The 27308-nt window shown below is 41.8% G+C and overlaps 1 protein-coding gene across 4 annotated transcripts in view; it reads right to left on the reverse strand.

Annotated features, from left to right (window-relative positions):
- The window catches only part of LOC141735785 (E3 ubiquitin-protein ligase KCMF1), a 54053-nt gene extending 27455 nt beyond the window's left edge, over positions 1-26598 (reverse strand). Inside the window, exons 1-2 of one of the 4 annotated variants that reach the window (XM_074568975.1) lie at positions 26243-26598; positions 17691-17792 (exon numbers count right to left, since the gene is read on the reverse strand). Coding sequence is in view for 2 of the 4 variants with exons in the window: in XM_074568974.1 (XP_074425075.1) it covers positions 26243-26258 (16 nt within the window). In the remaining 2 variants the exon portion in view is untranslated. The other 3 variants (XM_074568974.1, XM_074568977.1, XM_074568976.1) reach the window with 3 other exon arrangements.
- Positions 26599-27308: the final 710 nt, after the last annotated feature.

The following is a 27308-nucleotide window of genomic DNA, read 5'->3' on the forward strand; positions in this document are numbered from 1 at the left end:
AAAGGTAACACATTCCAGTCAGCACAGCCTGTCTTTCACTAGATGCCTATCCAGCACTTCCCAGCATCTACCTTACATTTGCAAATACAGTAGGTAAGTTGCAGATTCAGGAATGTTTGAATAAACTGGATGCATCCATATTAATCACAGGTTTTGATAAGAAAACATGGTCTGGAGGGGTTCACTTTGAAACAGGGAACAAAAGCAAACAACCAAAAGAAGAGCCTGAGCAATGCATGACAAGGATTTAGATAGCGTACATTTCTGACTTGCACAAAATGCTACTGACTTTTGAAAGAATCCTTGAATGAAATCTTATTAACAGTGAATGTAACTGCTATTCAATGAGAACTTCTGATTCACTCTTTGCAAAGAAGTTATCAGAGTCATAAATATCCGTTCCAGTTCCAGATTACATTTTCATTATCATAGATGATAAAGGTGGCTTCCTCAAATTTTCTTCTACTTTGTTACTGCTATACAAGTACATGCACATACTGCACAACATATATCATGTCTAATCAAAACATTGCTGCTCACCGACAAATGGTTTTCTTAATGCAACACTGTTCCACTAGAGGGTAGCATTGTGCTAAAAGCCTAATGAGTTTTGGTTCACTTTACCTTCAATTATCAAACTTCCAAGTTCTGAAAGTTTCTTCAGCAGTATTCCCTCGCAATATTAACAGCCTCAGTCCCTCCAGCTCCACATTTTGAGTGAAATGAATCATGAGATACCTAGCAGTCCCATTAATAAAACATGTTTTACCCCTTCAATACAAAATTCTTACTACTTTTATCCCAAGGCTTCCCACATCTTCACCTAATCCAAGCCAATGACCTCAGGGAAGATACTATCACGCAGGCATTTTGTATGTAGCATGATGAATAGTGATGTCATTAAAAAAACCACAAAGCCAGAACAACTCCTCTCCCCAACACATTTCATACTTTGATACCAATAGCCAAATATAATTTGTTCTTATGACATAGAATTGGGTTTGCTCAGAATTAACTAAAATGAAAGCAACTTTGCCTGGGTTTAACAGGCACACCAGAGAGTGCACATAATCTGATTCACAATGGAGAGAATAATGCTGGGCAGATATGTGGTTCAAGTATTACATATACCAGGATTAATTTGTTTTTACAATTACAAGCAAAGCTACAGTACAACATCAATTAAAGTGTCCTGAATGTCCCAAGCCATTACCTCCTTGGACAGACACCAATTTGTAACAGACCAAAAGGTTCTTCCACACTTGGCCTCTTCAGATACTACAGGCAATCAGAACAATAACATTAAGAGCCCAGCAACCTGGCCCAGATAAAAGTGACCTGAGAAGCTCTGGAGAATCCAGCAGCTGTTTTTTTTCGTATGAAGAACATATGAAAGATAAGCTATATAGAGACACTGGAATATGTTCCTGCCACAAACAATGTGAGCTGCTAAACTTTATCAATACTTTGGATATAGCATTTAATTTTTAGAGATTTCAGAGAAGTGACATCACTAACCACTAGAGAACGTTTAAAACACATATGAAGCCTGCATCTCAAGTATTCAGCCAGTGAGGACAGCAATATTTAGCTCCTGAAAACAGTATTTAATCCTTGTGCTACCCCTGAGAATTAAACTTCTTTGTTTTAGCAACACATTAGATTCATAGAAGACATTAGATTAATAAGTAGTAGTTTCACCATTTAACATTCCCGTCAGCAGCAAAATGTCCTCCAAAACCCAACCTTCTGGCCTGTAATTCAGGTACTATTTTTAATTCATCAGTGGTCAGAGCAAGGATCACTGAATTTCTTTAACATCCAACATAAACACAAAATTAGACTGTCATTGATTTCTTCTTCAGAAAGAAAATGCCACTTACTTAAGCATTTCTTCCTACCTTACCTAACGTACTAAACAAGTTCACCCTTCTCAAAGGCTGACAGAATTACATGTAAAAGTACCACTGAATTTCGAGGGGACAGAACAAACTTTAACATTTCTACCTTTCAAAATTCCCTTTCAGAAATGCCAACTTAAGCATGCAAGTGAAAATTAAGAAGTTGTGCTGCCTTTTTCATGGTACAAGAGCTTGCAACCTGTGCACTGCATTTTATTTTTGAATTCAGAAGATCACAAGTAACAGTACTTTTAATATGCATCTCACACATTTCAGTGTAAGATGTGCTTTCAGTGAGTTGGTCTGGGTTTTGTGGTGGGGTTTTTTGTTGTTTTGTTTTTAAGATAAATTTTCTTGACATCAACTACCTCATCTGTAGTCTTCATGCCACATGGCAACCCAAGGCCTTACAACAAGACATTCTATTTAACTGGTTCGGCTGTTTCTAACCAAAGAATCACAGAATGGTTTGGGTTGGAAGGGTCCTGAAAGATCATGTAGTTCCAACCCCCTCCCTGCCACAGGCAGGAACACCTCCCACTAGACCAGGCTGCTCAAAGCCCCATCCAGCCCAGCCTTGAACACTCCCAGGGATGGGGCATCCACAACTTCCCTGTGCAACCTGTTCCAGTGCATCACCACCCCCACAAGTAAAGAATTTCTTCCTAGTATCTAATCTAAATGTACCCTCTTTCAGGTTAAAACCATTACCCCTTGTCCTATCACTACACTCACTCATAAAGAGCCCCTCCTCATCCCTCCTGTAGGCCCCCTTTAGGTACTGGAAAGCTGCTATAAGGTCTCCCCTTCTCTTCTCCAGGCTGAACAACCCCAACTCTCTCAGCCTCTTTTCATAGAAGAGGTGCTCCAGCCCTCTCAGCATCTTCATGGCTCTCCTGTGGACTACACAACAGGTCCATCTCCTTCTTATGCTGGGGGCTTCAAAGCTGGAGTATCCTGGGCTGCATTAAAGGAAGTGTGGCCAGCAGGTCGAAGGAGGTGATTCTGTCTAATAATAACAACAACAATAGGTGTGCTCCCTCTAACCTGTGCTGGTAAGGTCTCACCAGCTTTTGCATAGAGACATTTAGGTTCAGCCCCCAGTAAAGCTGACTTACTGTCTACAATTGCATTGTCATGATAGTAGTAGGAGTGGGATGCATTGAGGTTCCTCTGGCAGCACCATTAGTTTAAAGCCCTCTTCACAAGCTTGGCAAGCCTATGACCAAAGATGCTCTTCCTCTTCTCTGACAAGTGGACCACAAGCCCCAGCAGACCTTGTTTCTCAAAGCGAGTCCCATGGTCTAAGATGCCAAACCCCTGGCTGCGGCACCAGTCCTGTAGCCGTTTGTAGATTTGTCAAATTCAATTGGGTCTATCAACCCCCTTCCCTTTGACCAGGAGGACTGATGAAAATACCTGCGCTCCAGATTCCTTTGCCACTTCTCCTAGGGCTCAGTAGTCCTTCTTGATACTCCTCAGATTGGTCCTGGCAGTATCACTGAAGCCCACATGAAACAGCAGCAGCAGATAATAGTCAGAGGACCGTACAAGGCTTGGTAGTCTCTTAGTGACATCCCTGATACAAGCCCCCAGTAAGCAGCACTTCTCCCTAGAGGGTGTGTCAGGCTGGCAAATGGGTGCCTATGTATCTTTCAGAAGAGAGTCGCTTACTATTATCACCCATTGCTTTTTCTTGGGCTGCCTTACTCAGCTCCAGTGTCTCTCCTGGTGTGACTAGTCTTTCCTCTTCTATCTGCAGAGCAGTGAAGCAGTTCTGCAAGGGCACCTCAGGTTTCAGGGGAAGTCTCTTTTCTCCTGCCGGTCCTTGCTTTTCAAGCTTTCATTCTTTTGCATTATTGGCCCCCCTCACTTCTATGTGTGCCGGGGCGGGGGGGAGGTTTTGGTTATTTGGCTGTGGGTACACTGCGGACTGGGCTTGGAACCAGATATCTAACTCCTTCTCAGCCTCCCTGATGTTACACAGCCTTCTCACCACCTCCTGCGGCAGGAGTTCCTTCACCTGGGCACACCTTTCGCATGCATGTCTGCTGCCTGTCCCTGCCCAGGGAGAAAGGTCAAGGCACCTCCTGCAGAGTCTGCACTGCAGCCTCTGCCTTCAGCAGCTCTGTCTGGGTGGAGCTGGGGTAGATGGTGCAGATCCCCAAGGCAGACCTGCAGTTTTCGCTCTCAGACAAGTGCTCACCATTTTGCTTTGAGGGTCAGGTAGGATGAGTGCCCTTGACCTGTGCAGATGGTCACAGAATACTGCCTGGTTGCTGAGTTACATGTACTTCAAGTCGCCCACTCAGATAGTAGAATGTCCCTTCTTTGAAGAGGTGCCCTCCCTGAGTAGCCTCCCACACAAACTACCACGCCACCCCATGCTGTTTGCCTGCTCTGTTGGCCAAGCTCCCGGTGGCTCACACTCCCCAGGCTGCTTTGTATAGGGAGAGTGACCACAATTGCTCTGGCAATGCCCAGGCCTTGTCAGCATCTCCCACAAGAGCTGTCAGGTCTTGCCAGGTCTCTCTGCTGTCCTGACGTTTCCCTACCTCAGGAAAATCGCTGTGTGCCGAGATCTGCCAGTGTGCTGCGCATCAGGCCAGCTCCGGGGCAGCTGCCCTCAGCAACTAACAGTTTCCATTACCCTGTGTTACCCCTAAGACTAAAGATAAGAATATATACCATTTGATAACCTTAAAAAAAAAAGAAACGTCAAGGGTTTCTTACTTTAATAGCCTCATCTCTTAATGCAGAAAACTGCCTAATTTGAGAGGTTATTTTCTAGAAACAGAAACTTCTGTTGTTTCACCAGAAACTTCTGAAACTTTCACCAGAAATTCAGCCAAACCATAGAACTCTGACTTTTGTTTATTTTTTCTTATATGTTTACTAAAGCAGATTGTGAAAACAAACATCAAGGAGACCTACAACACAGAGCATGCTCCATCAGCCTTGTACCTCCAAGTGCTGAACAGAAAATTCACACACCATACCCTTGAAATAACTAAAAATGCTCCATCCCCTAACACATCCTGTGTGCAACAGGTCTGAACATGCAATACCTTCCTATAGCAGGCTGTAAGACAAAGCAACCAGACTAGCATGTCTGCAAAAAGAAGCTGCAGGCAGAGATAACATTGGCTTGGAACTGGAAAGAAAGCAGGGAGGGTATCAGGCCTACATTAGACCAGAAAGGCAAAAAGACTTTTATTTTCTGAACAGCACTCCTCCTTCCTCTTCAGAGGCCAGAGTAGAAACAGATCTCTGCAACCTCCCTGTCATCAACAAGTTTCATGAAGCCCACTTGCACAGTGTCTGGTACTTGTTTAGAGCTGGTCTTAAGGAATCAGGCAGTCCGCCTGGCCCAGCAAGTTCCATCCTTGGTCCTAACACATGAGCATCAGTCTGCTTGCTACCAAAAGGAGTTCTTCCATTTTTGCTTCCACATCTCCAGTTGTAGAAGTTATACACAGAATGGTTTCAGTCACCTAAGTTATTGGGAACAAGTGATTAGTAAGCACTGCAAAACACACCCAACACTATGCAGGAATCACACAGAGTAGAGAGAAAGATGGCTCCCCACAGCAACAGTCACCTGCCTTTCCCATGAAACTATCCTTTTCTCTCTGAAGTTCCTCAATTCACTGATTCACCATGCCTTCTAATTCTGACACCACAACAAGAACCCCACACAGCTGACTGCTTCATATCTCTGTTTCAGATGTGCAATAGAATACCTGTCTCATCCTCAAAGCAGTCCATCTTTGACATGCAATCCCCATTGCACCGAGGCAATCGGGGAGGAGTGTCTCAGACACAAACTAGTATCTGTCCAGGTAATTAAACTTATTATCTTAAGGCCTATGTGTAAGAGATGAAGTAAAGTTGTGTTAGTTAGCTTCATTTCACTGCTTCCTAACTTGAATTTGTAACCTATGTTAGTCAGTCCATCAATTTCTATTTGATTACACAAATTAGTTTAATAATGTAGTACTAAAATCAGCCAAAGAACAAAACGACCATTACAACCACTTATATTTCCCCAAAACACCATCAAAAATTCACTGAATACTGAAAAAGTCACCCAACATCTCTTCTAAAGGTCCAACTTTGAGAGGAAGGCCATAACATCTAAATGTAACAGGTAGGGCTGGTTTTACTCCTTCAAGAAACATACTGAAATGTTAACAAAGTATTTGTAGTTCTTCAACATCTTAATGAAAAAATTCCAAAGTAGTCTTACTTTAGGCTTTACGACTCTCACAGGCAGGTTCTACATCTCATTTGGACCAATCATACTGCCCAGCAGATGGCATCCCATGACACCAATGACATTTATACAGTAAGTCCAAGAGCAACTTCGCCACCATCAATGCAAATAAAAACACTGAGTGAACATTTTAGTTTTTTTAAAATGGATCCCAGAAACACTGGTGGTTTTACTATCACCTTAGCCAAAACTGGATGAAGGAGGGAAGTTGTTTTCTTAGAACTTCAGATGGATCATGTAACAGCCAACTAGTAAACCCTGTGCATGCAACTTTTAAATATTGCCTTTTTCAAAAAAAATTCCAACCAAACAAAAAACATCAATATAAACTTCTTGATCATTGTCCAAAAAAACATTGTAAAGTTCATTTGCCGAAGTACCAAATCACTGAAAAAGGAGATACTATACAAATACTTCTGTTAAGAGGAGGCTTAAACATTGCTCATTTATTCTGATCTGAAATAAGCCAAAATACCTGTACATAACCTCAATCAGTTCTTGTCAATGCTAAACATATATTCTCTCTACACAATAAAAATAGCAATCACTTTCTTTGTAAACATTTTACATACAAATCTGCAGATTCTTTCATCTCTGTAATATACTGCTGGGACACCACGTACATACACCAGAAACTGCTCTAGAGGCTACTGAAAACGCTGAACTTACTATCTAGACATCATTGTATCAAGAATCCTTACACAGCCTACGATGCAAAAAAAATCCTACTTTTCACAGTAAGGAACAAACTTGTCTACATGGAAGACAGAAAAAATAATGCACATCCCTGTGCCAAAACACAGCAAGCAAGCATGAATGAAAAGAGGATTTTGGACACGCTTATAGGAATCCTGGGAAACTCCTTCAGATAAAGTGAGAAAGCAGCTGCAGGAGACTAACTCTAAAACACATTTTAACTAACTTACCACGTTTTTATTTAATGAATTTTGTTCAGAAAAATATTAATGTGGAATACACCTTTATGTAGGAGAACTATTGTTTAAAACCTCCTAGAATAATAATATGCCTTCTATTTTCTGTTTTATTACTTTTGCAAGTTACTGCAAACACCTAAAACCAGAAACAGACCACTTTCTTCAGATCTATTAGCCAAAAAAAAGTTTATTAAGTAGTTACTGACAATCTAAGCAGTGTTTGCTAGGCTTCATATGCTGATCAGTCTTCACTAATTGTTCCTTAAATTCAGACAGAGAAAATTAGGCTACAGCTTTAAGTCCTGGCCTCCTACAGCACGAAGATGTTTTCACTCAGAGTACAAGACTTTTATATTTTCAACAAAAAAATGTCAAGTATCTTCTCTGAATAGACTATTACATTTAATATATCTAAACATTTAGAAACCAGCAGAGTTCACCAGTCATGAAAACTGATTCACAGTGAAAGGTTTTGCCAGATATATCTGTCCTGGTTTGAGGTAAAACAGAACCAATTTTCTGATTTGTAATTTACTTTTTAGCTGGGCCTCTTCTAACTGACTGAAGTCTGAAATTAACAGCATCTTGTTCAGAAACTGTTCCCTCTCAGAGTGATGAGACCTGATTATACCAAGGAACGGTATGCACAGAGGCTCTTGCTTATACTTATTGCTATAACAACCAAGGTCAGCTAACTTCGCTGCTTGCCCCATTAGAGGGTCAGAAATGGAGAAGCACAGAGGGGTCCCACCTGCAGGGAGGAGCAGACGGGACAGATGACCCAAAGCTGACCAACAGGGTATTCCATCCCATATGCATCACACTCAGTATAAAAGCTGAGGGATCAATGGGGCAAGGCAGCTCTGCCTCATTTTTTTCTTCAATGGCCAACGTCTGAGGAGGACCCTGTCTGTTCATCTGCCTTTGATACCAACCTGAGCATTCCTGACTTTAGTTCCGGAATTCAGCTCCTGTCCACCGCTCACTCCAGTCTGGGACTTTCCCTGTGTCTGCTGGTGATGCGATTGTCATCCTGGGAGCTGGATACAGTTTTGTATATATTGCATACTTTTTTTCTTTAATTTTTATTATTCTATTATTATTTACTATTTTCTTATTTATTATTATTTTCATTAAAGTAGTTTAGTCCTTTTTTTAAACTCCTAAATCTCCTTAACTCTTCCTCTCCTCTCTGAGGAGAGAGGGCCATCTGTCATTCTGATTGGCCGATCCAGCCAAAACCACGACAATATTTAAGACTTTTAAGCTAGAACTAGAAATAGTGTACATTGCAAGGATTTTTGATCAAGTATATTTGGATTTCTGATCTAATACTTGATACTCTGTCTCACATGTCTCTTATTAATATAATTTGATTTGACCATCAAAACCATCACAACATGAAAGCCTGCTAAAGTACTATAAACACATTAAAATTAAACAAATTGCAACACATTTATCAGAGTGCAGAAAGTTTGTAAAGTGGCTGCAAAGGGAACTGGCACCAGACGTGATCTTATTTAACAACTCTGTTAATCTGGAAAACGGCAAACAGCATGTGAATTCTATTAACAGAAAACTACTTAAACTGAGGAAGCTGTAAACAGTGCCAGGGCAAGAAAGTAACAGCATTGGGCTAAATCCTGTATCTATTAAAGTCACTAGCAAAGTTTCTCATTTAATAGTCCTGAAATAAACTCAGAAACCTGGTCCTGTCTAAAGAGACAATAGAAGTATGCAGCTCAGGCAAACCCCAAGTGAAAGAGAATTAGGCCGGGGGAAAAAACATAACACACCTATAGAACTCATTTGTGTAAGAAACATGAAGAAACACTAAGAAAATCTTAAACTAAACAGAAGAACTGGTACTTCTCTGTTGAGCCCTAAAAGAATTAAGGGGTGGTCTTCTCAGAAAATAAACCTTTGAGTTATTTAAGAAAAGTGACCAAAAAAAGGGAAAAACAAACAAGGAGAACGAGACAAATGTCCCATCAGGCATGGGAGAGAACTGAATAATACGGCTCAATTAAGCAGAGAAGTTAAAGTGCTTGAAGACTCGATAGTCTTGAGTCCTGTTTTCCATGAACCATTGTTTCAGGCAGGTAAGAGAAAAACATCAATATTCAACCCAGCTGGCAGAGGCAAAATTCACCAGTTTTCCTTATAAATTCTTATCTTTGCAAAAAGCTTAGCAGAAATTAAATACTCTATTTAGGTACATGCTATGCATAACTCTCCTGTCTGGAATACACTCAGCTTTACTTCCTTTTGCACTATCATACTCACTCCTGACCCTTTTATACTTAAACCTTCCCCAAATAGGTGAACATTTGTTAACAGTGCTCCCCTGCAGCACATAGAAGAGGTAAGATTTAGCACAGGCAGCAATGCAGGAAGCATGTAGCACTGGCAGAGCAACGACAGAGCTAGAAATGAAAGACAAAAGTTTTCATGCAGCAAGCATTCCAGCTCTCGTGGTAATGCCTTGTGATTACAGCATGTCTCAGGATAGCTGAGACTCAAAGTAAAAACTTGCACAAGGTGGGCTGGAAACACACAGACTTTTCATGTCAGGAAAATACATCTAGAAAGCAGCTGGGAGAGGGAGGGAAAGAAGAAGTTCTCCTCTTTATTAAAGAGAGCAGCAATGTTTGATACACAGGCAAGCAGCCATACCTAGGTTCCTCACTATCACCCAATTAAGTTTACAGAGAGGAGGCACAACACTACTTTCAAATTTAGAGCATATCTTCAAAATCACCATTTTGAAGCCACCACAATGTCATAAATGGAACTCATCTTTCATTAACGCCACAAGAGGTCTAGGAATTTATCTGAATACAAGACAGAATGATAATGTAAACTTATTTTTAAAATGGTAACAGAAGGTTAAAAAACTACAGTATATTCCTTTAAGTAGTAATAATGTTCTACCCTAGGCTTTCTCAGGCATTTTTCTTACTCTGAACATAAACAGACTGCCTTGGCAACCACTTTTACTCCCACTCTTTGCTACAGAGAACAGCTTCCCAGGCCAGTAACATGCCAGCAAACTACAATTGCTTATGATGTGAAAGCCATACCAGAAAAGTACTGTGGGAAATACAGTAACCTAAAGCAAAGAAGGTTTCATGCCTACTTCGGTCAGGCTTTGAGTTTGTTCCATTCCTCTCTCCTCTTCTTTCCGATTCTCCATGGCACATACTTCTTCAGTAATTGCTCAGATGCTCCCTGGACTGGCAACCCAGCCATTTGCCATTCATATCAAATGCCTGCCTTTATCTTTGTTTCTCTCGTTAGCAAGGGTTTCATTTAGCTTTACTTGTCGTTTCTTTTTTCTTCTCCTCTCACACCACATATGCATAAAGAACGAAAAGTTTACCAGAATATTGCCTTCTGAACACTTCCCTGACAGTCCTATCCACCCTTTACACATACATTCAACTTACTTTTCAGAATAATTTACTAACTACCCTAATTATTTGAAAATAATGAGTCAGATCATTTTCATAAATAGTTTTCAATCACTAAACACTAAAAGCCATCACAGATTTACACATCACAGTTCATGAATCTTCAGTACTTAAGTCTTTTATCATAATTAGCTCAATCTCTTCACCGAAACTTTTTTTAATTTAAGAAAAAACGCCTTAAAAAAGAATTTCTGTTCAAACCTGTCCTCAAAGTAAACCTAATTCTCAGGAAAAACACTACACAATTGGATTTTTAAGGAAAGCATCACTTGGGATAAGTATGAAAAAAAAAAAATGGTTAAGTCTGTCAAACCAGACAGCAAGGCATCAATTTGCTGTAGAAAACATGAAATTTAAGTTCATCAGCTTCACTATTATTTTGCCATAAAATCCCAACCATATTAAGAAATTTAAGGACAGGAAGGGAGAGTTCATTTTATTCCTAAAACTGAAAGCAGACACCTACAATTTCAAAGAGAAAGAGCAATCTCTATTTTTATCTGTATAGAAACTGAAAGATATAGCAATGTCAGTATTTAGACCACCTGCTTTCAATTGGAGGGGGAAAAAATAACTCTGAACAACAACCAAAAAAAAATCACTGTGGTTTCAGTGTAACTGTTTTGTTGCAGGTGGAAACATTAAAGGCAGAATAAAGGCAAAAAAAGTAGATTTTTGTTCTATCCTGCCAAAACTTGGATCTCTCAAATCCACCTGTTAAATTTTAGTGAAGCAAATCGCAAAGCAATCTGACTTATACCACAAGAATCAGACAGGTACCACAACTGCCATCACCTTGCTTCAGACAGAATCCTTCTACAGCCCCTCATCCTTCTCGGAATAGGAGACAGTCATTCAGCCTTACTCGAGAACAAGACATTCAGAAATAAATAACATCAAAAATATTTGGAAAACTGCATTTGCACAAAGGATCAACAGCCAGATGAAAACAGTCTGAAACTTGCAGTTGCAGAGGAATACTGAGTACAGGAACTGAACGTAACATCTGAATGACAGCTAAAAAAAAATAATCTTATTTCACAGAATTCCAAAAATTTGGAAGTTGAACTTCAACAAAAGACTTTTTCCAAATGAAAATAACAGCAGTTTATAGGATGTTTTTATTTGCTGAACTACAAGAATAAAGTAGGTGCCTAGTAGTACAGCATTTTATCAAAACAGATAAAACATACCTCACTTCATAATTTAAGAAACAAGGAGAGGGAATATCAAAACCCATTAGGTCTCACTACTCCTTACTGTAGGCTCAGATGCCATGCTGCAGTTACAAAAGGCATGAAACAGTATTTCAAGGATAAGGGGGAAAAAATCAACTGTAAGAACAAATCTCACAGATCTTCATTGAAATAAGTTCTTAAATGATCTGCCTATTAGAAAAAAGAAGTGCTATAATATAACCTAGATAACGAAGCTGGAAACTCCAGAGATATTTTCACTGTTTTACCTAAATTTCTGCATCTTGGAAGCATAGACCTAGTGCATTCGTAACACTGAAAACCACAAGGTTTTTCTTTGCATTTTCAGACTAACTTACAAGCTCTGTTCTCGGTTTCCCACTGGACTCCACTTGAATTCTACACAGAAAGTTAGTTTTCGCCCACTAAATTGCTGAGCTATTTCAAGTTCTCAGATGCTTAGCAAAAACACTCACCCTCATATTTGCATATTCTAGTCAGTATCTTCTTTAAACACAAATATTTTTTAAGACAGCCTCACTGTACACTGTGTTGGATTCTCAAGTTTGATTTGGGAATGTATGTCAAACATGCAACCAGTTTTACCATGAAAACAGCACAGCCTTCTAGTCTACAGATACCTGTAACTGAGGTTGGATATGAGCATGAAACTCTACCCATTTACCTTGGTAGTCTCCAAGGTGGTGTCACTGGGGAACAGGGATGAAGAGAAACCTTCAGCCCATTGAACAGAACATGATATCCACATTCATGGTACAACTTTAAGCCAACTGTAACAGGTTTTCTGAGCACTCTATCAACTGTCACAACACACCAGCTCCTACAGGAAGCAGTATGGGTTAACTACTTCACTTCCAGACTCTTACGCGTGTGCTAGACCTGGCAGCTACTTTACGTCACTGATACACCTCTCAGCAAAGCAATGAAACTCTGAAGCAATCCAGCACCTCTTACCTTCCCAAAGTTTATAAGTCTACATTAATTTTTCAGGAAGAATGAGGTATGACACTGCACTTGAAATACTGTCCACATAAAATATATTTTACAGGTAGAGTTTTGAAGCTTTTTTCACATTTGTAGACATCTTTCACTACAGATAAAAGATCCACATACAGCAACTTAGAACCTATGGTACAGCCAATTTTCTTATGTACAATTAGAAGATGCCTTACAATTTTTGCAGGAAGAAAACAAAAGGCTTCACAACCCTATTACTTACACACAACTTCTTTAGTCTTCTTTACCCCTATGGTCTGCTTTGTCTTGATTATAGGTCATTAGACCATTCAAAGTATTTCCTGTGTAGTTTCTCATTTCTGAAACGTTCCTCAGAGTCCTAGCAGCTTCTCTAGAGTTCCTGGATTAACTGGAAGAAACTACAGTATGGACCTTCACAATTGCTATACACTGCCAAGATCTCCAAATGCTTAGCACTATGAAATAGCATGCAGGCAGCATCACCTTACAGATTACGGACGCTTAACACAATGTCATGTCACACAAGCTAAGAAAGCATCTTCATTCTTCAAAAGCATTAATTTGGGAATAAAGACATCAGACGAAAGGAAAAATAGGTTTGGAAGAAGCTCAACACAAAGTTTAATGCAAGCACTACAAACAGTATTCATCAGCTGCTGACGTGAAATATTTGCTCTGAAAAAATACATCATGGTATTCCTCAAAGCTAAAGTCTGGAGTCCTGCACCTGAATCAGTTATCACCCCTAAGTACTTTATTCTTGGCTAGATAATCACTTTCCTTCACTTCTTAATGCTTCCAGAAACAAAACTATTAACTGAGCTTTGAGGTACAATGAAAATGACACCTCCCAGCAACCAGTTCTAATACTTAAGAGCTGGATAATATCATAACAGACAACAGAACAACCCCAAAACCTATTAAAGTCCTCCACTTATATTATTTTTTTTTAATGTGACATCATCAGTTAAACTTGAGAATTTGCATCCTGCAGATCCTCTGCTTCTAAATAAACTTCAGACAGCAGTTTGAAATAACGTGAGAAGTGTTACCTATAGCCAATTCTACCACTAGAAATTTGACTAGTAACAGTCAATTATCTAAGGAACCTCAGCTTATCAAGTGCAGGTTATATTCTGAGAAATCTTCACTTAAAAATCTTGGCTTATAAAGCCACTCTTCTACAGCAAAATTTAAAGCTGTCTTCTCAGCTCCTGACAAAAGTCTTCCAGAGTAAGGAACGTTTGGTGTGCTGTCAGATCCTGTCTGGCAATCCACCAGTCTTACACCAAAACAACCTGGGAGAAGATACTTGCAGATCACAGCATCCATTCTTTCTGCGTTCAGGAGGGCAGATAGGTTTATTCAGCTTTGCAGTTGTCCAAAATGGAAGATAACCGAGGGAGAAGAGCGCTGGGAAAAATATCCGACCTCCTCCCAAGCCGAGACACTCTGCACGGCTTCTACTCTGTCTTCTTAGATCTGTAAGGTATCTAACTAATATAAGTAACAAATACAGTTTAAATAATAAAAAAAATTGGTCATAGTTTACAGCAGAAGTAACCAACTTTCATCTATAGTCAGAGATCAAACTACACTACACAAACTCCAGGCCAGTCAGCCTCACCTCCATCCCTGGAAAGGTGATAGAACAGCTCGTCCTGGGCATCATCTCAAGGCATGTGGAGGAAAAGAAGGTTATCGGGAGTGGTCAGCATGGATTCACCAAGGGGTAATCATGCTTGACCAATCTGATAGCCTTCTATGATGGAATGACTAGATGGATAGATGAAGGGAGGGCAGTGGACGTGGTCTACCTTGACTTCAGCAAGGCTTTTCACACAGTCTCCCACAGCATCCTCATAAGGAAGCTCAGGAAGTGTGGGTTAGATGAATGGACAGTAAGGTGGATTGAAAACTGGTTGAAAGACAGAGCTCAGAGGGTTGTGATTAGGGGCACAGAGTCTAGTTGGAGGTCAGTGACGACTGGTGCTCCCCAGGGGTCAGTACTGGGTCCAGTCCTCTTCAATATATTCATCAATGACCTGGATGAGGGGATAGAGTGCACCTTCAGCAAGTTTGCTGATGACACAAAGCTGGGAGGGGTGCCTGACGCAGCAGAAGGCTGTGCTGCCATCCAGAGAGACCTGGACAGGCCGGAGAGTTGGGCAGAGAGGAACCTTATGAAATTCAACAAGGGCAAATGTAGGGTGCTGCACCTGGGGAGGAATAACCCCATGCACCAGTACAGGTTGGGGGCTGACCTGCTGGAGAGCAGCTCTGTGGAAAGAGACCTGGGAGTCCTGGTGGACAACAGGATGACCAGGAGTCAGCAATGTGCCCTTGTGGCCAAGAAGGCCAATGGCTCTTTTCAGTGGTGCCCAGGGACAGGACAAGAGGTAATGGGCACAAACATGAGCATAGGAAGTTCCACCTAAACATGAGAAGGAACATGAGAGGAGGCTGAGGGGAGACCTCATTGCCCTCTACAACTACCTGAAAGGAGGTTGTAGAGAGGTGGGTGTTGGCCTCTTCTCCCAAGTGAATAATGAAAGGACCAGAAGAAACGGTCTGAAGTTGCATCAGGGGAGGTTTAGATTAGATATTAGGAAGAACTAGTTTACTGAAAGAGTGGTCAGGCACTGGAACAGCCTGCCCAGGGAGGTGGTTGAGTCACCATCCCTAGAGGTATTTAAGAAACTTGTAGATTTGGCACTTCAGGGCATGCTCTAGTGGCAGAGATTGTAGGTTGTTTGGTTGGACTCGATCTCAAAGGTCCTTTCCAACCATGAAGATTCTATGATTCTCTACCTTGAGGGTGGCAGAGCACTGGAACAGGCTTCCCAGAGAGACGGTGCAGTCTCCATCTCTGGAGACATTCAAAACCCGCCTGGATGTGTTCCTGTGCAACCTGCTCTGGGTGACCCTGTTCTGGCAGGGGGGTTGGACTAGATCTCCAGAGGTCCCTTCCAACCCTGTGATTCTATGATACACTTACCAACATTTTCACCTTAACACAACAATACAAACTATAGCAGGGATTATGAAATTAAGATCATCTGAGCTATCTTATGCATATCTATATTGAGAAAATCTTAGTCAGGAAACTCTGCACTCTCCACAGCTTGCTTTCGCAAAGCCTGGGTGTCCTTCTTCAGGGGCATCCTGAATTCTCTCTCCCAATCTTATGTCATTTTCCACAGCTAGGTTTAAGGAGAGAGTCTACTCTGGACATGTCAAAAATGGTATTAACAATAATTCAGGTACCAAAGTTAGTGGCCTTATTTACTTTCAGAAAATAAAGGGAAAGTCTGAAGAAACTTTGGAAACTGCAGTGGCAGAACTATGTCTGTCCAGTTGTGACCTACGTTCCGCCACTATTATCACTGGTGAAGCTGCTCTCACAGACCTGATTTCACCAGTGAATTACAAGGTACTTCTCACTTGTGAGATTGTCTCTGCAATTTTCGACTTGCAAAAACAATCCACACCTCATCCTGCATACTGACATACACAAAGTACCATTTGTGCTAGGCGCATCTCACCGCTACTGCCTATATTAAAAGCATATGGAAATATTTGCAATAATTCAAACATTTGCTTTGTTGAAGTGAAAGTGAGGTGATGGTATCCTGAGCACAGATAAGCCTTTGTGCCCAAACCACAGATTTCTGACGAAGGTTTACATTCAGACTCTCCACATTTTCAAATTCATTGCAGGTGAACACCTAATTCTAAGCATGTAGAGTTAATACATATACAAACTGATAAGTTATGCAAAAAAATATATTACCAGTGAAGCTCAATATTCTTTCTTACCAGATTTATGTATTTGAAAGTAAAGACAGAAGTTACTGACAATCACACAAGAAGTCCTTACATGACTATATCCTAGCACATTCCCGACCTTGAAAATCTTGTATTACCTATTGCTGCTGGAGCTGGGATACTTGAGATAGGTATCCAGAGAATATCACCTGTTCAACAGCTCACAGCACTGCTCTCCAACCAGGCACCTCCAGGATGCCTCCATTCAGCCTCCAATTCTAATGTTGTTCTAGGCACATGCCCAGCTGTTTAATTCCAGAAGCTTCCATGAAGTTCCTGCCATACTAGCAAGCAAATGGAAAGCAACTCTGTTGGTCTGTACAGGTGCAGAGTTTGTTTAGAAATTGGTTCAAAATTACAATCCCAATATGAATATTGATTTTTCTCAAACCGCTTTATCCCATCTGTCACAATAATTTACGCTAATTTCTACACTAACTGTTTACACAGAAAGCCTCCACCTCATTCTTTCAATTTTTTTTACGGTAAATACAGTCTAAGAGAGCTGGCCAATAGTAATCGCTGTCAGCCAAGAATACTGGCTGCTTTAGTATCAATAAGCTAACACAAGTCAGGCCTTAAATACTGGTATTTACTGTTACTTAAGAGTTTTGTGAACAGTAACTCCCCTCAACAAATAATTAGAGAACTCAGTCATATCCTACACTAGTAAGCAACACTTTCACTACTAAAGCCATCTTGTCTCATCTAACAAACAAAACCAAAACACAAATCCATCTCTGTAACAGGTCAGAGAAACTACTGCTGAAGAATATTTCCAGCAATAGCTATTTTCTGAAATAAGCGAGGGCTAGTTGTGCTACCAAGAAACACTAGAGCTTTGCTTTTTAAAGAGGCTTACAGAAGAAGGCATTAAACTTCTACTGCACTTGTATCCAACATGGGTCTACAGCTTCACCAGGTGTTTTTGAAAAAAATCGCACCCTAGAGCACTCTAAAGAGGAAAGCAGGAGAGGGAGAGCACAGCAAAGGGAAGGAAGAGCAATGACAAGGAAATAAAAGGGTAAAGATAAGATATCAACGACAAAAAGAAGGAAAGCAAAGAAGATAATTTATCCTACCAGAGACAGCACCTCTTGTCAGTCAAGACAAGAAACATTGCCTCCCAAAAAGAATCTGGCCCCAGGAAGTGGCAGAAGTGATGGGGGAAGACCAAATCTGACCTGAGGTAAGAAAAAAAAAAAAGTAGTTATGATTTTTTTTTAAACTTTGGCTGTTGCTTCATCTTACTTTTGCAATATTTTAACTGTGGTGTTTGTTTGTTTTTAATTAATGTTTTTCTTCAGCTGTATTTTGTCAGTGATGACGGTGGGATGATCCAAATCAAATGTGGAACAGGATCAATAGTATTTTGATAAAAATGTGAAATTCTATGTGAATACTGAAGTTAAAAAAATTTCAAATACTATAGGGAAGTTATACAAAGTGATAGCTACACATAGTATACGCCACTGAAATGTCCCACTGAGTAAAAAATTTAGAAGAATGGACTCACTGCAATGAAGCATAAGACCACTAATTCCTATTTACAGGAGACTTTCCTGACTGCCTTCTGGCAAGACATAAAATCTCCACCTGATAACCCACATGCAAATGGGAGAAACATCATGGTCTCCTGTACCCAGGTTCCCTGATTAATTGTGATTAAAAAAATTTTACCCTGGTCTCCAACTGAAAATGGGGTGACTTTTAGAGAAAGTCTCCTAGACGCTCCAAATAAAGCAATCACAATAGAAAAACATACACACAGAATTCACTGCAGGGTGACAAATGGGCAATAAAAAGAAGACTTCTCGTACAAAGGTAAATCATAGACTAAGCCTAAAAAAATCATTTAAGTATTTTAATATTAAAAAAGGAAAATTACGTCTAAAAAATTCATCCTCCCCCCAACACTCATTCAAAGTACATTCTCAGAGTAAACCTAGGGTGAAAAAGACTAAGTTTTTCCAAATACATCAGAGGCTCCAGTGATTTCTATCTATACTTAAAAATTAATTCCTAGCTAGAACCAATTACTTCAGTGTCAGAAATCAAACTATCACCTGCACACACCTTTGAGATACAATTCTGAGACCTATGGACAAAGAGCAGTTATGTGAGTGATAAAAATCATATTAAAGCTGAAGACACTTCTATGATGATGTCCCACCATGTTCACTTGGTACAGACCTCACATATTAACTTAGTAAACATCAATAACCCAAACAGAACTTTTAAAAACAGCTTTAAACCGAAAACTTGGGCTTAGACATATATTCTAAAACTATTAGAACATAAACTAAAACTAAAATTAAACTAATTAACTTGTCTCTGGGGTCCACACTGAATTCAAAGTGGTCTTACTTCATTGTGTCAAAATTAATCGTAATAGTGCTATGCCGAGATAGAAATGTGGATAACCATAAGGCCATATGTGCAAAAAAAGAATAGGAGTAAGTTCAAACCAGATATTCAGATGATGCTACAGGGAAAGGTGCAGGAACTAAATGGGACAAAAGATTTTAGACACTCAACAGACACAATCAAGTCTGAAATAGTTAAGAGACCAGGAGTATAAAGTTTAAGACAAAACCCAAAACTTTGTTTAATCTGGATACTAGGGAGCCTCAAGAACCTTCAGTGAAAGATTCCTCCACAATCTCATTACATATTGTATGAAAAAGCACTTCAGTTTTAATCACCCTCTTGAACTCATGATATATCTTCTTCTTGTATTTGGAAAGGGAGATTTCAGACTCTTACACAGATGATGCCTTTCTTTCAGACTCCCTTTCTGTGCCAGCCTTTCTGAGGTAAATACCATTCCATTTTCCATCCATGCAGCAACTCCCCCTCACATATGTCCCGAGTCACTAGCAGCGCACTTTTTGAGTTTTCTGAACTCAACATGCCCAAGCTGCTCACAGTGCCTTATAATACTGTTTTTTGTACAGATGAATAACATTGCTACCCATACTTAAGCTTGTATACCTCTTCTCCATTATGACTCCATTTTCAGAACATACAGCTACCAAATCCACTCATATCTATTTCAAATCCTGAAGAGGGAACCACGTATCATGTGTGGAAGACAGCCCAAGTGATTCCAAGAACAAAAGCCATGAAAACTCACAGCCTTGCTCATAACTAATATATGCATCCTGGTATCAGCCCATGATCAGAATCTATAGGAAATGCAATCTAACATAATTATATTCCTTTCTAGAAAAACACCACCTCACTAAGTGCACCAGTGCATATGGCATTCAGTACACAAACAGAAAAGTCTCAATTTTTTTTTATCATCACTGGTCAGTCTGTGCCTTTATTTATCACATGCTTTGAAAAATTTGCATTAACTATGGATTTTCTCATTGCTTTTCCCCTTTTAAGCATTTCTCTACTGCATTTCAGTGCAGCACAAATATCAATGAATTACGTTTAACACCATTTCTAAGCAGTATTTTTCTTCTCTTAAAATAGAGCAAAACCAAGACATGTAAACATTAAAACTGCAAGTCCACTGAATCCAGTTGCCCGATCTGAAATGCCAAAGGATGGATTCTTCCGAATCTTTGATTTTTCTAGAGTTAGGTGTTTTTTCAAAGCTTATCACTCAGTTACTACTGTTGCAGTCATGAATGCTCGGATCCCAAAATCCTCAATCAGGCCTTGATAACGTAAAGAACAAACAGCTAACAGCCATCTGTGAATTCTTGACAAAGTGATTTGCCTAGCAGTTCACACAAACTTTGCAGCAGAGGACAGGAGGGCTGATCCAGCTTTCCACAACAAAACGCCACTGTCAACACCTCAAGCATCCTTTCTTCCTGTAATGCCTCTACCTGTTCATTTGCTGTACACTCCCAAACACAGAGCAGTGGTCTAACATGCAAAACTCTCCTGTGGACCCTAAAGGAGGTGGGGGTGGTATGGAGTAGACAATATGCGACTGTGTAATTAGGCAATGCAGATACTTTGCAAATTGTGCAAAGCAATTCTGGCACATCCCAGCTCCTGAGTACTGTTCTTCAAATCTGCTGCTGTGTCCATCACCTTCTTGAATGTACTAACACTTTGTGTTTCTTAACAGAAACTGAAGTAACAAAGACACAACTATGAACAGTGACACCTACAACTCTTCCTCAAATGTTATCAGTAGTGTAAACACACGGAGGTATTTTAAAAGCTCCCTTCTTTTTATTTAACGTGTACAAGTTTTATTTGTCCAGTACAGCTCAGGCAACTTGCATGGCTCTCTATAAACTTCCCCTGAATCCCTTCTAGTCACCACTAGTTCAAACAAACATTCGGAAGTAAAAGTTATTTCACCATTGTCTTCTCTCTTCATGCCCACACAGTACCGTTACAAGTATCTGTTCCATTTTTTCTGCTTAAGATAGTGGCTATCAACCTTTCAACATTGGTCATTTCAATTTAATCTTTTTATCCTGTTTTCCATAGAACATTTGATCTATGGCATTACTTCTTATCACAAACCTAAGAGAAAAAATAGTCTCTCTTTACACATATTTTTGGAGGACATTGTTCACAGACTCTGCAGGGAGAGCAGCATATTGGTTCAGACAATATGCCTCCTAAACCATCAGAGCCAGAAACCTTTTGTAAAACGAAAACCTAGCTTCTGCAAAACCAGTATCTCACCAGTTAAAACATCTCCGATATGTCCATCTCTTTTTATTATTAAATGATGATACCATTTCTCACTGAAAACAAACAACAGTTTAATAATAGATCAAATTACTGCATTCCAATATTTCTAATCACATTTGCAGCTGTTTACATTTAACATCTTTTGTGTCCTAAATATAGCTCTTGCTAGTTAAGTTATCACACTAACTTGTTTTCAGATACTGCACTACACCTGTAACTATATGCATCAATATCTTACCATAAAGTAAGACTAACAGCAGTATGAAATACTTTGAGGTATACAGTTAGAAAATGCTTTGTCAGAGTCAAATATTAGTGCAAATTCAAAAACCCTCACTGTTTTATGTTACATGTACAACTTAATCTGGATTTATTTGCCAAAAAACAGATCGAAGTAGCAACAAATTAGGAAAGAATGTGTGATTATTCTGTACCGTGGAATAGCAAAATTCTGTGTTTGGAGAAGAGGTAAGCAAAGTATCCAAATGCATCAGAAGGTAACAAGTTATAGCTGATCTCACAGATGTATGTTTCATTATCAAATGCAATACTTCACCACAATACTTTGAGTACTTAGTATGAAAAATTATGAAGTCTTGCTGCCTGAATTAAGAGCTTTACATGCAAAAATAGATTAGTTCTGCATTTAATGGCAATTCTATAACTGACACTACATGAAATAGTAGAAGTTACACATCAACTGCTGAGTGTTACTTATCTTGACAGAACTTCGTAGTACCCTTCTGCAGCTAAAGTATGACACAGCTATTGCATAATTACAAGGGGCAGAAATTGCTCTTCCTTTTAATGTTTTCAAAAAGTTTGTTATGGATAAAGTTTTATTTATGTTTTGTATCACAATCATACAGAAAGTGTCATCAGCCCAGACTCCTAATCTGTTCACTATACAGCTAGAAGACTGGAGCTAACATTACCTTTACGGTAGCTGTTTTCAAATGGCTGGTATGTATTCAAGTGCAAGTCTAAGATTTCTAGAATTTCAAACACCAAGTTCTGTGTATTTCACTTGATTTAAAGACATCTATGCAAGACATTTATATATACACACACCAAAAAAAAAAAAAAAAGAGGAGCCCTTGAATATAAGGAGCTTGAAACCAGCAGAGAACATCTGGAAACTCCACATGGTCCTGACAGTCAGTGCCCTCCCCTCCTAGCTTTGTTACCACCATCCATTCACAACTTTACTTCACGTGGGACTAGGATTAACTGCATCGCTTTGCCAATTCACATGAAATGCTCACAAATGAGCACTGTCAAAAACAACCACCACTTGCATTGCTGCTAGCTCTTTGAAGCTTAAAGAGTACATCCTTTAGTGCAAATACGAAGCAAAGTACGGAACTGGGGATGGGAGTGCGATGCACAGTGTGTGAGGCCGAGAATTGAGTTGTACAGGCAGTGTCGCGCTGGGAGCCTTCTGCAGCTGCAGGATGTAGGGAACCCGAAGCCATGCCTTTGTATGACTGATAATGCTGCAGCAACCTAGTTTCACAAAAGAAGTTGCAAAAAGTGATCTTCTAATGATATTCCCAGAAGTTGCAATTCTCTATTTTTCTGCTGTCCTGCGTGGTGTCTACTGCTATACAAGAGAATCACTACCAGATGCACATCCACAGAAAGAAAATCTGTATTATGAAAAATACCTTCTGTTATACTTTCTAGAGTTTTAAAAAAAAATTACCTACCTGCTCCTTACAGGCTGCCAAATATTACATCACCACATACTCCTCAAGAGAGGGGCTAACCCAGAGAAACACAGCGTGTCCCTCCTATAAAGGGAACAACACGAAATCCACGACCAGGGGATGACCTCATGTTGCATTCTAGAAAACCAAAGGCAGAGAACAGCTAGTCTCTTAACATCAAATCAGAGAACAAAAATGGTTTTGAAAAATCAGAAGTGACTAGCAAGAGGTGGATAAACACTAACAGCTACTTGTAGTAGTATTACCAACAAAGTCTCTTAAGCACTGAATGAACATCTCAAGACAGAGCAACAATAATTCAAGTTCTAGTTGTGCCCATTTTCCTGAATTCAGAAGAAACGTGAGCCCAGACTCCTGTGTGAAATGAGAGTACAATGAAAAGGCAGGCTGTGGTCAGACATTTTCTGAAGGATAACAAAATCTCTCTCATTTCTTTTTAAACAAGAGAGATATTTTATGGATTATTTCAATGTATATTATGGATTATTATTATTACCAATGAAAACAGTCGAGAAACCCCGATGGAAGGTAAGCTTAAACCTCCATCAGACGCTTCACAGCCTATTTAAAGTCCCAAGACTTCAGAATTCCACTTCTCCAGCATTTACCCTTTCAGGGGCATCCTTTCCCATCATAAAACTGGTACAGCATCCAGATTCTGTCAGGAGCAATCAATAAATCTTGTAACTTTGAGGACGGACCATTAAAGAAAACATGCAGAAAAGATATCACTTATTAAACATGATTAAAACTGTTTTTTCCCTATACTATATTATTCCAAGACAGCCCTTCCCAAACCAGGATCAAAAACTATCAGCTGAGAATGACACCACGCAGATCTGAAAGAAGAATTACTTTTTTTTTTTTTGACTATTTCATTTCTGAGGATTTCCGGATTTCTAACAAAATTAAGTCTCCAAACCTCTTTTCCATGAAGTTAGAAACGCACACCTCCCATATTAATGAGTGGTTTTAACCCTATAACTAAAGTTGACTAAACAAAAACATCTGAATTGTTAAGTTAGAGGAGAACCACTGAGAAATTAAGTCAGACTAGATTTTTAATAAAAATATATCACAAGGATACAACGTACAATGACAGATACCATTTTTAACCTCACAGTGTTCTCATGATTTCTCTCAAGCATGTGTGTGCAGACACAAACCTGAGGAGTCTACATCTGCACTATGAAATTACTGAACCTCACACTCACTTATCCAGAAAGATACAGTTATTTAACTTTTTTTTTTTTTAACAGGGCACATCTAGAAAGACCGAACACTGATAAATCTGCTTCACAAAGACAATACTAGGCCTGGTTTTGTCAACAGTCACTCCTTCTAAAAATATCAACAAATACCCAAGCAAGGGAACATAACATTCCCTACTACAAACAGAACCTAACACACAACTAGAAAAGATTATGATAAAGTCTCCATCACAAACATACTTACAAGGACACCTACTTTCAAGTTTCCTCTGTCTTAACAAAAAGGCAGCTCCAGGACTGAAATGCCTTTTTAGCAAACACCACCACCTTTTGTAACAGTCCATGAACTTACCACTGAAAAACACCAAAGAAGAACACCACAATATATCACTTCTTTAATTTTAACCTCTTCAAGCTAGAAAAGCTTGTATTCTAGTACTGTACTTCAAAAAGAATATCACGGATACATGCATCGCAGCAGAGACTACAGAGAGCATAATCCCACAACATCCCTAACAAGAATTTTGTGATCAATGCTCATTCCATTCACTATTGTTAGAAACTGCATCTTTAATCATAAACGAATCCAGCATCTTCACCCTTTGGGAAAATATATATTTTAAAAGTGGGTGGATGGAGAGAAAAAGAGACAGAATTTGGTACCCTTACCAAATTTTAACAAAGAGCTAGTGGATTCAGGGAAGACAGTTCTTTGATACAGAAGCACACATACTTGCGTAAACACGAAGTCTGCAAAATATTGTGACAGCAGATCAAAAAATCCACCATATATACCATTGTCCAGCATCAAGCTACCAATCAGAAGCCAGTGTTATTAGCCACAAATACTGAATTCTCCTGTAACATTTCTGCCAAAACATTTTAACATTAGTTAAAACAGAGATAGAGAAAATGGAGACAGGTGCTGAATTAAGTTCCTAACATGGCAGAAAGTTAGCCTTTCAGGTGACAAACTGCGGCTTTACAGAGTATTTTAATACTAGTCCAAGCATGTTACCCACTGGTAAGAAAGGCCAGAAAAATCAAGCGACTTTCCTCTCCCATTTTCACACTCCCATCTCCCTCCTGTAGAAATTCCATTCTTAGCGCCCAGCTCTCTCTCCATCCTGCTCCTTTTGACTCGTTCTGAACTATCCACTCAACTCACCCCCAGCGGCAAACACAGCGTGACCAGGGCGCACACACACACACAAAACACGTTTTCTCTGATGGCTTCTCTTAACGCCTCAAAACACGCCACTACATCAGCACTAGTTCCCACTGCCACAGGACAAAACAGAGAGGAACCCAGGGCTACCAGCACACGAGCCACCCGCCAGCAGGGCCACGCAGGCTGTCCGCACACCTCTTCCCCCAGGCCCCGCGCCGGGGCCCAGCTCCTTTCCCCGCCCGCCGGCCCGCCGGCCGCACGGCGCGGGGCCCCGCTCCCAGCCCACTCCCCCGGGGCACCAGGCCGCCCTCCCGGAGCGGTCCCCTGCCCCACCGCCCCCCTGCTCGGGGCGCCGTGCCCGGCCTGACCCGCCGCCGCGGCCGACACGTCGGCAGGCCGCCCCGCGCCGCCGCCCACCCCGGCCGGGCCCGCCGGGATGGGCCGCCCCGCACGCCCGCCCGGCCCGACCCTACCTCCCTCCGCCCGTCCTTCAGGCGGAGGAGCGGGGCGGAACGGCCCCCCGCCGCCTCCCTACGCGCGCCCGGCCTCGGCTCCGCGCCCGGAGGGGCGGCGGGGTAGGCCACCGGGGCCGCCGCAGGCCGCGCGGGGAGACGGGCCGTAACGGCCGCGGCCGCCTCACCTCCCATGACACTGCAGAGCGGGGCCCGGCCGCCGCCCTCCGCCTCCCAGGCCTCCTTCCGCCGCCGGCTCCGCGGGTCCCCCTCCCGCCGGCGGCGGCGCCGCCATGATGATCCGCCCGAGAGGGCGCCGCGCCAGGCCCCAACGCCGGGCCGGACCCCGGGACGCACCCCCGCCGCCGCGGCCTGGCGCCCCGCGCCGCTCACCTTCATGTCGGGACATCCTAGTCCAGAGGCGGCGGCCCAGGCCCGTCTCGGGGCTCCCGCGGGCTGCTCAGGCGCCGCTGCGGCCTGGCCCCCCGCCGCCGCCGCCGCACGCACGGAGCCCCGGTTGGAGGAGAGGGGCCGAGGGCAGGGCGGGGAAGGGGGCAAAAATACAAGAGGCGGCGAGGAGCCGGTCTCCCTCCTCCTCCTCCCTCGCTCGCCCTGCGGGGGGCGGATCCGGCGGCAGCGGCTTCCTCGGCGCCGTGACACGGTGACTCTGGGCCCCGCCGGCTGCTGGCGCCGCCTCCCGCTCCGCCCGCTGCCGCAGCGACGGCGGCGGCGCGGCTGACCGCCGCTCTGGAGCGCTCCCGGCCCCTTCCTCCTGCTCCTCCCGCCCCAGCCGCGCTTCGGGAGGAAGAGGAAACACCCTGCCGGGGCGGCGGCCCTCCCGCGCGGGCTGCCGGGCCGAGCTCCGGGGGAGGAGGCGGGCCAAGGTAACGGGACCTGATGGTGGGGCAGTCACCAGAACCGGTCTGAGGGACACGCGTTAATCAGCTTTTTATGTAAAAAGAGGGGGTGAGGTGGTGGTGGGGTGGAAAAGTGGCAGAGATCAGTGCGCATGCCCCGAGCCGATTTTTCAATCGCCGATGGCGTTACTCGTTTTGCCCGCTCTGGGGAAGGGCTCGCTGCGGGCTCCAGAGCAGGCACGGGGTTGATTTCCTTCTTATTTTTTCCCCTTCCCCCTTTGTCAGGCCTGCGGAGTACTCCTTCCAGAAGTGTCCTCCGGTCAGGCTCGAGCTCAGTGAGGAGGAGAAGGAAGAGGAGGAGGCCCCACGTGCCGTGTGTCATCGCGCTCCAGACAAGTGTCTCGTTCTCTACTTGCCATGAGAACTTTTTGTCCCATCGTGGATTGCTTCCTTCCCTGTCATGAAAGCTGGCTAGTCTTGAGATGAGTGAAAAACCTGCGGTGTGGCTGTATACCTTCCCTGGTACAGATGTACAGGGTACATAAATCAAGCGTCTTGATTCTGTACTGCCTTTCTTCCTGTGACTTCCTGGCCTTTCCCCA

Source organism: Larus michahellis, chromosome Z, assembly GCF_964199755.1.
Source record: "Larus michahellis chromosome Z, bLarMic1.1, whole genome shotgun sequence".
NCBI lineage: Eukaryota > Metazoa > Chordata > Aves > Charadriiformes > Laridae > Larus > Larus michahellis.